This window comes from Anas acuta, chromosome W (assembly GCF_963932015.1).
Source record: "Anas acuta chromosome W, bAnaAcu1.1, whole genome shotgun sequence".
NCBI classification, from domain to species: Eukaryota; Metazoa; Chordata; class Aves; order Anseriformes; family Anatidae; genus Anas; species Anas acuta.
Window position 1 is genome coordinate 9349348 of NC_089016.1, and position 15166 is coordinate 9364513.

The 15166-nt window shown below is 49.9% G+C and overlaps 1 protein-coding gene across 1 annotated transcript; it reads right to left on the reverse strand.

Moving 5' to 3' along the window:
• Positions 1-530: 530 nt before the first annotated feature.
• LOC137846846 (olfactory receptor 14C36-like) lies at positions 531-1121 on the reverse strand. Its single transcript, XM_068664957.1, has one exon. The coding sequence runs from the start codon at positions 1119-1121 to the stop codon at positions 531-533; it is 591 nt and encodes a 196-aa protein (XP_068521058.1).
• Positions 1122-15166: the final 14045 nt, after the last annotated feature.

Here is a 15166-nt window from a genome sequence, read left to right on the forward strand (position 1 = left end):
AGCGGGCAGTGAGGGGCAGCCCCGAGGGCCACCGGGGTTGCTCCTGCATGTGGCAGCTGGGCTCTTGGCCCTGAGCCCCTCCAGAGGAGATCAAAAGAGAGGGATACTGACACCAATGACTTTCTGATGGCTTCTTTATTGTTTTTATTTACACTGGAGGACTAGTACTATGGGTAGATTAGATGATTTGGTAAAAGTAAATAAATTAATTAACAGGCAGGATGCTAAGAATGATATTAGTGAAATAATGATAAAAATAAAATGACATCACAGAATCACAGAATTTCTAGGTTGGAAGAGACCTCAAGATCATCGAGTCCAACCTCTGACCTAACACTAACGGTCCCCACTAAACCATATCCCTAAGCTCTACATCTAAACATCTTTTGAAGACTTCCAAGGATGGTGACTCCACCACTTCCCTGGGCAGCCTGTTCCAATGTCTAACAACCCTTTCAGTAAAGAAGTTCTTCCTAACATCCATGAATAACAATATTTTCAAATAATTATGATTATATATTATAAATACATTATTGATGCTTAAGAAGCATGTATAGGAACAGTCTCTTCACTCCATACTTTAGGTCCTTGTTTCTCATGCTGTAGATGAGGGGGTTCAGTGCTGGAGGTACCACTGAGTACAGAAATGCCACCACCAGGTCGACGGTTGGGGAGAAGACAGAGGGGGGCTTCAGGTAGGCAAACATGCCAGTGCTAACCATCAGGGAGACCACGGCCAGGTGAGGGAGGCACGTGGAAAAGGCTTTGTGCTTGCTCTGCTCAGAGGGCATCCTCAGCACTGCCTTGAAGATCTGCACATAGGACAACACAATGAAAACGAAGCAACCAAAGCCTAAAAAAACACTAAACACAAGAGACAAAATTTCCCTGAGGTAGGCATGTGAGCAGGAGAGCTTGAGGATCTGGGGGATCTCACAGAAGAACTGGTCCACAGCATTGCCTCGGCAGAGGGGCAGGGAAAATGTGTTGGCCGTGTGCAGGACAGCATCGAGAAAGCCACTGGCCCAGGCAGCTGCTGCCATCTGGACACAAGCTCTGCTGCCCACGAGGCTCCCGTAGTGCAGGGGCTTGCAGATGGCAACGTAGCGGTCGTAGGCCATGACTGTGAGAAGGGAATACTCTGCTCCAATCAGAAAAATTAAAAGGAAGACCTGTGCAACACATCCTTGATAGGAGATGGCCCTGGTGTCCCAGAGGGCATTTGCCATGGCTTTGGGCAGAGTGGTGGAGATGCAGCCCAGGTCAAGGAGGGCGAGGTTGAGCAGGAAGAAGTACATGGGGGTGTGGAGGCGGTGGTGGCAGGCTATGGCGCTGAGGATGAGGCCGTTGCCCAGGAGGGCAGCCAGGTAGATGCCCAGGAAGAGCGCGAAGTGCAGGAGCTGCAGCTCGCGCGTGTCTGCGAATGCCAGCAGGAGGAACTCGCTCACAGAGGTGATGTTGAGCATTTTCTGACATTCTCTGTTTGGGAGAAAAAATTATAGCAAAGTTAGAACTGATTTGGATGAGGAAAACCTATTACAAGTCTTAGAGAACCCCCAAACAGAGCCTCTCTCTTTGCAGCAGAACCTTTCTGCAGCTCTCCTGCTTGAGCTGTGGCTGGTGCTGGCTGAGAGTGGCACTGGGAGCAGGGGCCACTATGGGCTGCAGAGGAGTCCTACCTGCAGCAGAAGGGAATCAGGAACATGGGGGAAACTCAAGTTCAGTCCACTTGTCAAGTCAATAAGTTTGCAGAATTTTCTTGCAAACAACTCATCTGAATGCAGAGCAGAGCTGCGGTGTTTTGCTTGCTTTAATGTTATTCGCTTGCCCCTGTAACGCTTAGGTGAATTATTGGATGGTTGAATGCTGTGACTTTTCATGTGTGCTTCTGGTCAAATCCTGCGGATGCCAGGAGGCAAAAGGACTGTCCCTTGGTGAAGACTGAGCAGAGCAGATCTGCCTAGCAGTGAGCTTGGGCACGAGAAGAAACTGGAGACAGCTGAGAGCAGAGAAGCCTGACTCAAAAGGCAGATGGACAGAATCCTCACCTTATCTCCAGGTGTGTGATCAAGATCTCAGCTCTTCCTTCCTAGCCAGGGCTGCAGAAGCCTCAAACCAGCTGCCCACAGACAGCCATCCAGAAGCACGGACATGGCCTTAGCAAGGAGGTGTCTTCTCATTCAGGCAGCTGGATAACAAAAGGATGCCACGAGGGAGCTGCATCCTGCGGGAGAGCAGCCAGCAGCCCAGGAGGATACCCCACAGACAGAGCTGGATATCTGCAAGCTTGTGTGTGCCAGTATCCTAGCTGCACTCCTGCAGTGTTCTAGCCACCCCTGTCTTATCTGACCAGGGGTAGCTAGGTTATAACACTCCAAGGGGCTTCTGCCAGACTTCCTCACCTCGCACTGCAACCCAGCAGGACTCTCAAAGCCTACTGCATTGCCCACTGCCCTCCCAGAAACAAGACCCAGCAGGAGACCCTTCCAGGACCTGCAGCTGCATGGCCCTGCAGCCAGACCCTTACCTTGTCAAGGGCTTTGCAGGTTTCCCCTGCAGGCAGCTCTCAGCATCCTCCCGCTGCCAACTGCCTTCAGCCCCTCTCTCCTTTTCTTCTCTCTGTGTCTGTGCCTCTGTGTCTCTTTCCTGCTGCGCTATGCAGAGGAGTTGCTCCTGGGAACAGCTGTCTCTCTGCTTCATGGGACTTTCTCAAATGTGTTTTCTCATGTCCCAGGAGCCCGGCCCAGCTCAGCACCAGAGGCCTATCCCAAGGTATTATAATCACCACTCTGGTGGCTTTGCTGATGAGCCCACGAGAAGTCAATTAGGATCTGGTGCTTTAATGGTTATCTGTCTCCTCAAAAGCTTTAGTGGCAGAGACAATAGCCATAGCCATGGACCCAAATATCTCATAAGTCAGCTCTGTAGGAAGCTGGCCTGGTTCCTGGTGATAAGGCACAACTGCTCGTATGGCATCCTTGTAGTGGAAACCACTCCTGAAGTAGGCATCCCAGCCCAGCAGGCTCCTTGCGGCCTCTCAGCCAAGCAGACACAAGTCACCTCAACAGCAGCTTCCAAGCCAGGGGCCTGCTGCTGGCCTTGCAGCTTCTTGTGGAGACACAACCAAGCCTTGTGCCTGCTGCTGTGCACTCATGGACTCAAGCAGAAGGGACAGGACAACCCATCTGGGGGCCTTCTTTCTGCCTGGGTCCTCCTGGCTCTGGAGGAAGAGGGGATCCCCCAGTCAGCATGCCAAGCAGGTGCCTTCTGCTGGCCTAGCAGGGCCACTGCCAGATGTCAGCCCAAAAGTGCAGCTCCCAGGGAGAAGCCAAGGATGACCTGCCACCTCCAGACACAAGTGACCTCCCAGTCCCTTTCTGTGACACGTTCCTGCTGCTGCCCTATCAAGTACAGAGGCAGAAGTGACCTCACAGTCCCTTCCACAGTCACATTCCTCCTGCTGGGGCAGGAGATCCTGACGCAGAGCTCTGTTGTGTCCTTCTCTGGACACGTTCCAGGACCTCAATGTCCTTCTTGTAATGAGGGGCCCAAAACTGAACACAGTGCTTGAGGTGTGGCCTCACCAGAGCCGAGTCCAGGGGGATCATCACCTCCCTGCTCCTGCTGGCTCTATTGTTTCTAGTACAGGCCAGGATGCCCTTGGCCTTCTTGGCCACCTGGGCACATGGCTGGCTCATGTTCAGCCAAGCATCCACTCCCAGGTCCTGTTCCTCTTCACAGTCTTCTAGCCACTCTGCCCCAAGCCTATAGCATTGCATGGAGTTATTGTGGCCAAAGTGCAGGACCCTGAACTTAGCCTTGTTGAACCTCATCCCATTCACCTCAACACAGTAATCCAGCCTATCTAGGTTCCTCTGAAGGGCCACCTACAGATCCTCAGACAGATCAACACTTCCTCTCAACTTGGTGTCATCTGCAGACTTACTGAGGGTACACTCAATCCCCTCATCTAGGTCATCAATAAAGACATTAAACAAGATAGATCCCAGTACCAATCCCTGGGGGACACCACTTGTAACAGGATGCCAGCTGGACTAACCAAAAATATTGGTTAAAAGCTCTGAGGAGGGCTTTAAGGACTTTGTATGGACAGCAAAGTCCATACAAAGTTACTGTACTGGGTCTGGCTGGGATGTTAATTTTCCCTACAGCAGCCCATACAATGCTGGCCTCTGCACGTGGAGCTAGAACAGCAGTGGGATCACACCAGTGTTGTGTCTCCTGCTGAGCAGTGCTCGCTCAGCATCAGGACTCTCTCTAACCCTCCCAGGGGGTCGGTAAAAAAGTGTGGGAAGTACATTTGTGGGAAGTAGAGAGCGATTTCTTTCCTCTGCACTTCCACATAGGCTTTATTTGTTTTGTTTGTCTGTTTGTGTTTCCCTTTCCCCCTGCCTTTTCCCCTTCTTTTTCCCTTTAGTTAAATTATTTACTTCATAATAATCTTTCTCTATTAATAATAATAATGACTATTTTTTCCCCTTTAATTAAATTTTTTATATCTGAAAAATTTAATCGTGAGTTGTTCTTTACTTTACTTCTTCCCATTTTCATCTAAGTGAGTGAGAGAGCGGTTGTGGTGTTTAGTTGTCTAGCACGGTAACACCTCCACACTCCTGCCCCAGCAGGAGGAATGTGACTGTGGCAGGGACTGTGAGGTCACTTCTGTCTCTGCACTTGATAGGGCAGCAGCAGGAATGTGTCACGCAAAGTGACTGTGAGGTCACTTGTGCCCCACTCCCCAGGCCAGCACAAGAGGCCTGGCCCAGCCACAGAGCAGCCTGCCCCAAGCAGGGGCCTGCACGAAGAGCTTTCCCTTTGCCCTTTCCCCATCAGTGCAGGCCCAGCAATGCGGTTCTGCTCTTCCCCAGGGCCATCCCTGCTCCCAGAGAGCCTTGCCCAGGGCAGTGTGTCCGTGCTGGCCTGGCCAGCCATTGTAGCTTCCTGCCCTGTGCTCTCCACAGGGCCCTGAGCTGGCGGTGCTGCTGTGAGAGCCAGGGGCTTTAGTGACCCAGGACCCTGTGGGTCTTCACCCTGCCCGTGCTGCTCAGGTTGGGCAGCAGACCCAACTCCATGGGGATCTCTGCTGCTGAGCCCCTTTCCATCTGCCCTGATGGCTCAGCAGCACAGGGCAGTGCTGGGCAGGGCCATGGGGTGTGTCTGAGGGCACAAAGGGCAGGCGAGTGCTGCACCAGACCTGGCCCAGGAGCCTACAAGAGGGTCTCCACTGTTGCTTTGCAGTCTTATGGGTCTTCACCTGCTGGCTCTCCACCATGTCTTCTGGCATTGCAGAGCCCTCCTTTAGACCATTGAATCCTCAGATTCCCCTTTTCCTTTACCAGACCCTTCTTTGGATACTCATTTTATGAGGTTCTAATCACTACCCACTGAGCATTGTCACTGCAGATCCCCTGACATCTCCTGGAAGCTCCAGATTCCTCTCCAGGCTGGAATCTGCCATCTGCCCCACTGCAGGGGGTGCAGTTCCATGCAGATGAGTTTAAAATCAGTTGTCATCTCCTTAGGGAAGCTCTGCCATAATAGAAGCTCTTAGTCCTGCCCTTGGATCCTCAGGGACCACCCTGGGACTTTCAGCCTGTGTCCCTCACTTCATGACGAATCCCCAGAAAACAAAAGAGCAGGGAGCAACTCATGGCTGTGTTCCTGATAGCACATCTGGAAGAGGTGTCCAGGCTTCTGGGTTTGCCCTGAACAGCCCCATTCGTTACTGTGCTGCTAGCAGGGAGGCAGCTGTGACCCAGGCCTGCACAGTGCCTGCTGCTGCCTGCAGGGACAGGGATGCCACTGTAGAAACAACAGGACTGTCAATGAGGCATATGAGACCTCAAGACTAACACAGATACAAGGGCACAAGAAAGAAATGAGGAAACAAAAAGAAAGAAGCGGTGAAAGGGCTACATCCTGCTGCTGGCCATGGCCATGGCTCCAGGGAAGCAGCAGCCCTGACCCGAAGGCAGCAGAGAGGCAGAGCCCAGTGGGCAGTGAGGGGCAGCCACGAGGGCCACCGGGGCTGCTTCTGCATGTGGCAGCTGGGCTCTTGGCCCTCAGCTCCTCCTACATGCTGGGGCGGCTCCCCCAGCTCCAGAGGAGATGGGAAGAGAGGGGACCTGAGTGAAATAAACTTATGACTTCCTTATTGGGTGTAACTATACAGGAAACTGCCATGTTTCCTGTAAAAGAGTAACAAGTAAATGATTAACAAGTAGGAGGATAAAAAATATATTAGATATATAAGAAAAAATATCTTCTGAATATAATAATACAGACAAATATTAAGAGAAAAAGTCTTCCTTTTTTGAGGAAATATGGGAGTTTTGATTTTATGCATAATATTATATGTGAATATATTGAAGAATTGCGTATTCTAGCACTGTCCTCACTGAATTCCTTAGTTCCTTGTTCCTTATGCTGTAGATGAGAGGGTTCACTGCTGGAGGTACAACTGAGTAGAGAACTGCCATCACCAGGTCCAGGGTAGGGAAGGAGATGGAGGCAGGCTTCAGGTAGGAAAACATGCCAGTGCTCACCATCAGGGAGACAACAGCCATGTGCGGGAGGCACGTGGAGAATGCTTTGTGCTGGCCCTGCTCAGAGGGTATCCTTAGCACTGCCCTGAAGATGTGAATATAGGAAATAATAATGAAAATAGAACAACCAAATAACACAGAAATACTAAATACAACTACTCCAGCTCCCCTAAGGTAGACATCTGAGCAGGAGAGCTTGAGGATCTGGGGGATCTCACAGAAGAACTGCTCCACAGCATTGCCTTGGCAGAGGGGAAGGGAAAATGTATTGGTCGTGTGCAGGACAGCATTGAGAAAGCCACTGCCCCAGGCAGCTGCTGCCATCTGGGCACAAGCTCTGCTGCCCAGGAGGCTCCCGTAGTGCAGGGGCTTGCAGATGGCAACGTAGCGGTCGTAGGCCATGACGGTGAGAAGGGAATACTCTGCTCCAATGAAGAAGACTATAAAGAAGACCTGTGCAGCACATCCTTGATAGGAGATGGCCCTGGTGTCCCAGAGGGCATTGGCCATGGCTTTGGGCAGAGTGGTGGAGATGCAGCCCAGGTCGAGGAGGGCAAGGCTGAAAAGGAAGAAGTACATGGGGGTGTGCAGGCGGTCGTCGCAGGCTATGGCTGTGAGGATGAGACCGTTGCCCAGGAGGGCAGCCAGGTAGATGCCCAGGAAGAGCGCGAAGTGCAGCAGCTGCAGCTCGCGCCTGTCTGCAAATGCCAGCAGCAGGAACTCAGTGACTGAGCTGCTGTTGGACATCTGTTATTTCTGTGAAGTGGTCCTGCACAAAGAGAAAGAATAGTAGTAATGTACAGCAGACTTATCAGAGGAAAATTCAATGTTTTCGTTTAAAACCATCAAACAGATTGTCCACTTGCAGGCAGTTATTTTGAAGGTCCCTTTAATGACTTCCAGCTGATACTGAGTCTCTCTGGGAGAAGAGTGTTCTTCTGTGGGCAATGGAAGAATCAGTCCTGCACTACAGCTCAAGGTAGCAACATGGTAGGAACATGGGGCAGTCTCAGATTCACTTAAGTTCATATCAGATTTCCCCAGTTTTGCTCAAAGTTCATCACAGAGCAGACACATGGAGATTTATGTATTTATTTGTTTATTTGTTTGTTTGATTTGTACTCTTTGTTCAGCTGCTCCACCACATCTGAGGAGTCCTAAGGCATAAATCCTGGGCATTCAGCTGCACTCCAAGTGAAACCTTGTAGATCTTCAGAGTCACAGATACTGCATTTTAGAGCAGAGTGCCTTTCAGAGAGGAGAGCCAGTCAATCCATCAGTTCTGGTCTCAGTTGCCCTGTGTTGGCCGGTCTTTGAGCTACAGGACAATTCTCCTCCTATGTTCCTGGAGTCATAGAATCATAGAAAATCCTGACATGGAAGAGTTGCACAAGGACCATCAGATCCCACCCCTGAATCTGTACATGACCACCCAAAAATCAGTCCATATGCCTGAGGGGGTTGCCCAAATGTTTGAATTCTGACCACTTCCCTGTGGTGCCTGTTCCAGTGCCTACAGAACCTGGACACTGCTGAGTTTTTCTAAAACAGAAATCCTGGGCATTCCCCCTGCACTTGAAGGGAAACTTTGTGTCTGCTCAGAGAAAAAGAGACTGTCCCTAGAGTGCAGAGTGTCCTTTAGTGAGGACAGACAATCTGTCCATCAGTGCTGGTCTCAGCCGCCCTGTGAGAGCTGCAGGAAAGTTGGACTCAGTTGTTCATCTGAAAGGAACCTGAACACTGCTGAGAGCAGAGGAATCCAGGCTCAAAGTGCCCATCTCCACACCCCTCACCCTGTCCCTCCACTCAAGCACACCGAGGGCTCATGCCATGGGCATGTGAAACCCCCATCCCCAGCCAGCCTGGGAACAAGACCAGCAGCAGCACGGCCAGCTGGAGAAGCCAGGAGGAATGCCAGCGTGCTGCTGCCAGGGGAGGCAAGGCCAGGGAGGGACAGACGGACACTCAGCAGACCCTCCTGTGCTGCAGCTCTGCCTGACAGGAGGCAGCTCATGCTAGGGACATTGGGAGCTTGAGGACAGAGGCTGTGCTGGTGGGAGAGGAGAACAGGGGGTGTCCCAGGGAAGGCGCCTGCCCTGCAGAGGGTTGCAGGGAGGTGCCTGAGCCCTCCCTCTCACAGCATTTGTGGCAGCAGCTCCCTCTCACCGCCTGCCTAAGTCCCTGCTGCCTTCCTATTTCTTTGCTGGGAGATGGTTCTATGTCCTCACATCTCCTCCCTGTCCATGCTCACAGATCCCATCCATGCTTCCACTGCATTGCAAGATTTGGAAAGCACATAAACTAAAAAAGCCTTCCTCTTCAGACTAACCAAGCCTCAGATTTCCTCTGGAAATGCACTTTATAAATGCCATTGTGTATAGCACATTATATTCCATATTAAATGTAGATTAAAAGCCATCCTGACAGATGCTATCAGCCATCAGATGTGTGAGCTGTAGAAGACCCCTCTGGAAACCCCACCTGCATGGCCCTGCTGTCAGAGCTTCACGGTGTCAAGAGCCTGCAGATGTGTCCTGCCACACGCTGCCCTCTGTTGTTGTGCTCTTCAGTGCCTCCAAACCCTCTCTCCTTCTCTCCTCTCTGTGTGCCAGCTGCGGTCAGAGCCCCCAGCCCTGCTGTGCTGTGCAGAGGAGCTGCTCCTGGGCACAACTGTCTCTCTGCACCAGGGCCCTCTTGCCACAAGCTCTCTCTGTCCCACGAGCCCAGCCCAGCTCAGCAGCACAGCACCAGCCCAAGGCACTGCAATCACCCCTCTGGGGGCTTTGCTGATGAGCCCACGAAACTCAGGCACTCAGAGACAATTGAAGACATCTCTCCAGAAGTCCAAGTCAGAGGCAAGTTTCCTGCAGTGTCCCCCTGAGAGCCAGAACTGACACAGCCTCCCTTGGAGCTCGTTAGAGCAGAACCCTGGAGGCAGTGAGGACAAGGAGACAAAGGCAATGTGAAGGTGACACTGAGGTGTAGGAAAAGTGGATGTGTGTCACCAAGCACAAGGGCCAGGACTTCATCTATCCCATTTTAAGGGAGATCCTTTCTCTTGACAGGTTGCTCAGGGCTCTGTGGGGCATTAGGAGATGGGGATGTGCATGGCCAAGTGCAGGAGAATGGTACGACCCCTGCCTGCTTCATGGGTGGGGGCGAGGAGGCAATGAGGCCCTGGTGCTTTAACGATCAGCTGTCTCCTCATAGGCCTCAGTGACACTGACAACAGCCATAGCCATGGACACAAAGACCTGGGTCCTGTTGGGACTTTCAGTCTTGCCATTCTCATTGCTCCTTTCCACATGAGGATGTCCTCGTGACTCCCAGACATGCACCTCTTTACAAGCTAGTTTTTGGCACTTGTTCGTGTGGTGTCTCAGGGGATCTGAGCTGAGTCTGATAACTCAGATCTTCTTGGTGGCCATACTCCTCGTAAGGCAGCTCTGTAGGAAACTGGCCTGGTTCCTGGTTTTAGGAATGTTTTAACAATCTGTGTCAATAAAGAACACTCCTGTCTGCGTCTGGGCCCTGCACTGGCAATTTAATTCTTGAACCACAGATGCAGTGTGTCCCAGTCTCCCCCTCATTCTAGTCAATTTATCAAGTCTTCAGAAAATACTCTTCAAATTTATGAACCTGTTTGCTTTTGTTATTCCGGACTTCTGTTTCTAACAGTTACAGCCTTTTTTTTGTCTCCTTCGAGATTAATTTAACACTGCTATAGGTGTGACTGTCCCTGTGAATGGCTGGTGAGGAATGTTTTAATTACTTGTAAAGTGTCAATAAGAGAGCTATTTGTGTTTGTATGAAGTCTTTGATGTCTGGGTGTTTTAGAACAACTGATAACAACTAGTGACTGTTATGGGATGCTATGCAAGCCTCTGATATCTGGCCAGGTGGCCAAGAGATTAAGAAGAGAAAAAAAAGAAGCTGAAGGACGGCTGGGAGACAAGACCTGCAGGGGATGTTCTATAAACTTGATACGGTGCCAAAGGAGTACAAAGGGGAAGGATGAGAAAAAAACTTGGAGAGGAAGACTACAAGCCTTCAGCATGAAAGACCCCTAGAGACACCCAGAGGGACCACCGGAGACTGATGCGCATGCTCCAGTAGAAGGGACTGGACCCTGGAAGCTAATTATAATAATCTATTTTTTTAGAAGTAGTAATGAATATGTATTAGTCTAGGAGCATAAAAATCAGCTACTTGATGTAACTGGTGTGTGTCCTGGTGGAGTGGAGACTCCCGGTGCACCCAGCACTGTTTGCTTACCTCTATTCTTTTAATAAATCCTATTTCTTTATTTAATCCTATTTTGAAGACTGAGCCATTTCTAACATGCCCTATCCACTGCAGAGGCAGAAGTGACCTCAGAGTCACTGCCACAGTAACATTCCTCCTGCTGGGCCATGAGATCCTGAGGTAGAGCTGACCTCTCTCTAGGCCCCTACGCACCTGGTTTTCACTTTCTGGGTTAGAGATTAAGCAAAGTTTTAGTGAGAGTGTTTGTTGCTCTGCTTGTGGTGTCAGGTCTGTGGTTAAGTTACGGACAAGCTCTGTGGTTTAGGGTTTTTTTAGGTTTGCCCAGAAGTCTAGGGTTAAATGCAGCATTTTCATTCTAGTGTTAAGGGAAGGCATTAGGATTAGCAAGAGGAAAAAAAGTGATTCCTTTCAGAGTATTTTAGTAGCATTTATGTTTAGAGATTAAAATTACTGGCTCAAGTAAGGTAAGGGCCATACGCGACTGTTTTATATCAAGTCAGTGTTATTGCAGCATCCACGTTACATAATCCCTCTTACTTCTATGAAATCATAAGTTTCTGTTGGCCAAGCTCTTCTTCCCACCCTGTAATCTCACATCTCTCTTGTCCAGGCTGCTCCTGACCTCCCCATATCTTATTGGGATCAGATTTCTGATGACATTCATGATTGCAGAGTATCTGTCTCACCTCTGTTGGCTCCTCCATTCCTGAGAAGGAAGTGGCGTAGCAGTCAGGAGGGAAAAGGACACAAAGGTCTTTAGGATCATCCTGCACGATGTGCCCATCACCTCTGCACCTCCTCAAAGTCACACTTCCTGTCTATAAGTTTTTTTTCACAGATGGCTTTTGTGGATCCAGGGTTATTTTTTTCTCATGCATGTTTCAGTTTTGGATATGTAGAGACGGAATAAGGAAAGCCAAGGCACAGATGGAACTGACCTTCTCAAGGGATGCAAGGAATAATTGGAATGGATTCTATAGATACATTGCTCAGAAAAGAAAGGCCAAGGAGAGTGTACCCTCTCTGATGGATGAGAAGGGTTATCTGGCAATGAGAGACATGGAGAAGGCTGAGGGACTCAGCACCGTCTTTGCCTCAGTCTTCAGTGCCAATCAGGCTTCCCAAGTCTTTCACTTCCCTGAACCCATAGATGGAGGCTGGAGAGCAAATTCCCACCTGCTGTGAGTGAAGAGCAGGTCCAAGACAACCTGATGGAACTCAACAAGTACAAGTCTATGTGGCCTGATGACTTGCATCCCAGGATCCTTAGGGAACTGGCTGATATAGTTGCCAAGCCTCTCCCCATCATACTGGGGGCTGTTCATTCTACAGAAGAGAAAGCTCCAGGGTGACCTCTTTGTAGCCTTTGAGTACTTAAAGGAGGCTTATAAAAAAGACGGAGAGTGGCTCTTTGTCAATTAGAGAATTACAGGAAAAGGGGGAAAGGTTTTAAGGTAAAAGAGGGGAGATTTAGATTAGAGGTTAGGAGGTAATTCTTCACTCAGAGGGAGGTGAGGCACTTGAAGGGGCTACTGAGAGACCTTATAGATGTGCCATCCCTGGATTTGTTCAAGAGCAGGTTAGATGAGGCCCTGGGCAACCTGATCTCAGGGGGGCATCCCTGTCCAAGGCTGGGGGATTGGAACTAGATGATCTTTAAGGTCTCATCCAACATGAGCCATTCTATGGTTCTATGGTCTCACAAACTATACCTCAGAAATGACTCCCATCCCATCAGCTTTCCTGTGGTCTATCACCTGACCAGAACAGAAGGTGCCTTGCCATTTTCAATGCCATGTGCATGCTTCTGGCCTTTACGGTTCCTGTGACACATTCTTCCTGCTGGTCAGGCAGATCCAGAGACAGAAGTGACCTCCCAGCCTCCATCACAGCCACGTACCTCCTGCAGGCCCAGCAGATCCTGAGGCACAGCTGATCCCATCACAGCATTCCCAGCCAGCTCCTCCTTGTGGCCTCTGATCTGATCACATACCTGCCACTTCACATGCCTCTTCCAATGCCATACAACTGCTGCAGGACCTCGCAGTCCATGACCTTCCCCAAGGGGACAAACAGGTGAAGTTAGGGTAGGAGTGGGGTTGAAGCTGAGATGTGCTGTGTGCATGTTGGAGGGCTTTGGGAGTTAGGTGTTCAGGTAAATGTTTAAGAATTACAGGTCACCCTCCAGGTTTAAGGGAATGGTAAGGGCTTCAATGAAGTGTTTGGTGTTCTGCTTACGGATCCTGCTCCAGGTTTAGGATGAGGGAAAGATTTGAGGCTTATAGTTCAGATCTGGGTTAATGGCTAGGTTTAAGGCTGGCATTTCAATCCCTGGTTAGACTTAATCATCCTTCTGCCTGCCCTTCTAGTAGAAAATGGGTTTAATATCTGCCTTTTTAAAGTTCTGAGGAATGTCTTTGATCAATCTGTCATTTCCAAGGTCTTTGGGATAGATCTTATGACAGTGTCAGCAGTTCCACCAACACCTCTCTCACCCTTCCCACACCACCACTAAGCAACTTGAAGACTGACCAGTGGGATGATGAAGGTTTGGAAAAGGGCTTCCTTTAGATCTCTGAGGAGGGCTGTTATGGGCTTCACACAGGAAGTGATGGCAGTATCATAGAAAACAGTGACACTTGTGTGGACAGAAGAGCAGGTGGATAAGGCTTTGGGCCTGCCAACACAGGACACACACACATGAAAACTGCATGAGAGTGAAGAGGAAGATTGGATCCAAACTGCAGATTATGAAAGAAAAGGCCACGAGTATTACCATGGCACTGCAGGACAGCTCCAGCAATGGGGCAGAATCATAGCAGGTGTGAATGACACTGGGGCCACAGAACTGTAGCATGAAGGAGGAGAAATAATTCCTGTACATGAGAGAAATTCTCCTGGTTCAGGTGCAGCTGCCTTCTGGAGTCAGACCTTCCACTTCTCGAGTCTTGCAGAGAATAGGGATGACATACAGCCCAGGGCTGACCTTTGGACATGGTCCCAGCAGGAAGCACTCTGTTCATGCAGAAGGTGCAGCTGATAGTGCTCCCACCTCTGTGAGCAAAGGGGATGCTGTCGACATCCAGGAAGCTGGCCAGCATCTGTCGTGGGGTGGTGGAGCTTTTTGAGAAAGGGAAGCAAATGTTCCATATCCTTCTGAAAGCTGGTATTGCCCTAACCAAAGAAAGGTCAAGGGACCTACGCACGAGATCCTAGTCCGGGTAGGCCAGGATCAGGGGAACTGCTGCATCGAGACAGGCTGGGAGTTGGTCTGTGGGTGATGAGCAATTGTATTGTGCATCATTTGCTTTATACATGTCATCATCATCATCATAAAATGTGTTATTATTTATTGCTATTGTGTCTGTTATTCTTATATTTCATTTTCTGTCCTTCTAACTTGTCTATATTTCGACAAATAAGCTTTTGAGTGGTGGGTGTGAGCTAACATCGTGGTGTTGCTTAGGTGCCCAACAGGTTAAAGCACAACAATTTTGACAACCAAACATTAATAGAAAAAATCACATTTCTAAAATCAGTCTCTCTGCTGTTCAGACAGGAGCAGTCAGTAATAACTTCATTCTGCCTAAAACACCACACCCCAGGAGAGACCCTGCTGCCTTTGGGAGCTGTCAGCCCTGAGGCCTTGGGGACACCTCGAGGAAGCCCAATGGCACAGAGCAAGAGATGCCATGGTCTTCCCTATGCAGGCCCATAGGGAAAACCATACACGCTGTGCTGCTGAGCTGGGCAGGGCTCCTGGGCCCAAGGGGAGCTCCTGGCAAGCGGGCAGCACTGCAGAGAGACAGCTCTGCCTAGGAGCAGCTCCTCTGCACAGCGCAGCAGGGCTGGAGTCTCTGACAGCAGCTGGCCGAGGAGAGGAGAGAAGGAGAGAGGGCTTGGAGGCAGTGAGGAGTGCAACAACAGAGGGCAGCGTGTGGCAGGACACATCTGCATGCTCTTGACACTGTGAGTCTCTGGCAGCAGGGCAATGCAAGAGGGCTTGCCAAAAATGTCTTTTACAGCTGGCACATCCGATGGCTGATAGCATCTGTCAGGATGGTTCACTGTTTTTCTCCAGTGAGGAGTAGCAGATGCTGTAGAGAATGTCATTTATGAGGCAGCATTTCAAGAGAAAGACCACGGCTTTTTTATCTGAAGGGGAAGGCTTTTTTGGACTCTGTGGTTTAAGACTTCTACTGCAAACGTTTTGCAGGTTTCATGGTAATGTGTTCTCAGGATTGTACAGGAGAATGAGTCTACTAGAGCATTGAACTGAGAAATCAGTATGTCAGCAATGAACTTCATAAAGACCCGTCAGCCACCTCGCCTTA

Coding starts and splice junctions, on each gene's coding strand:
- LOC137846846 (XM_068664957.1), bottom strand. CDS start 1,121: ATGGCCTACGACCGCTACGTTGCCATCTGCAAGCCCCTGCACTACGGG.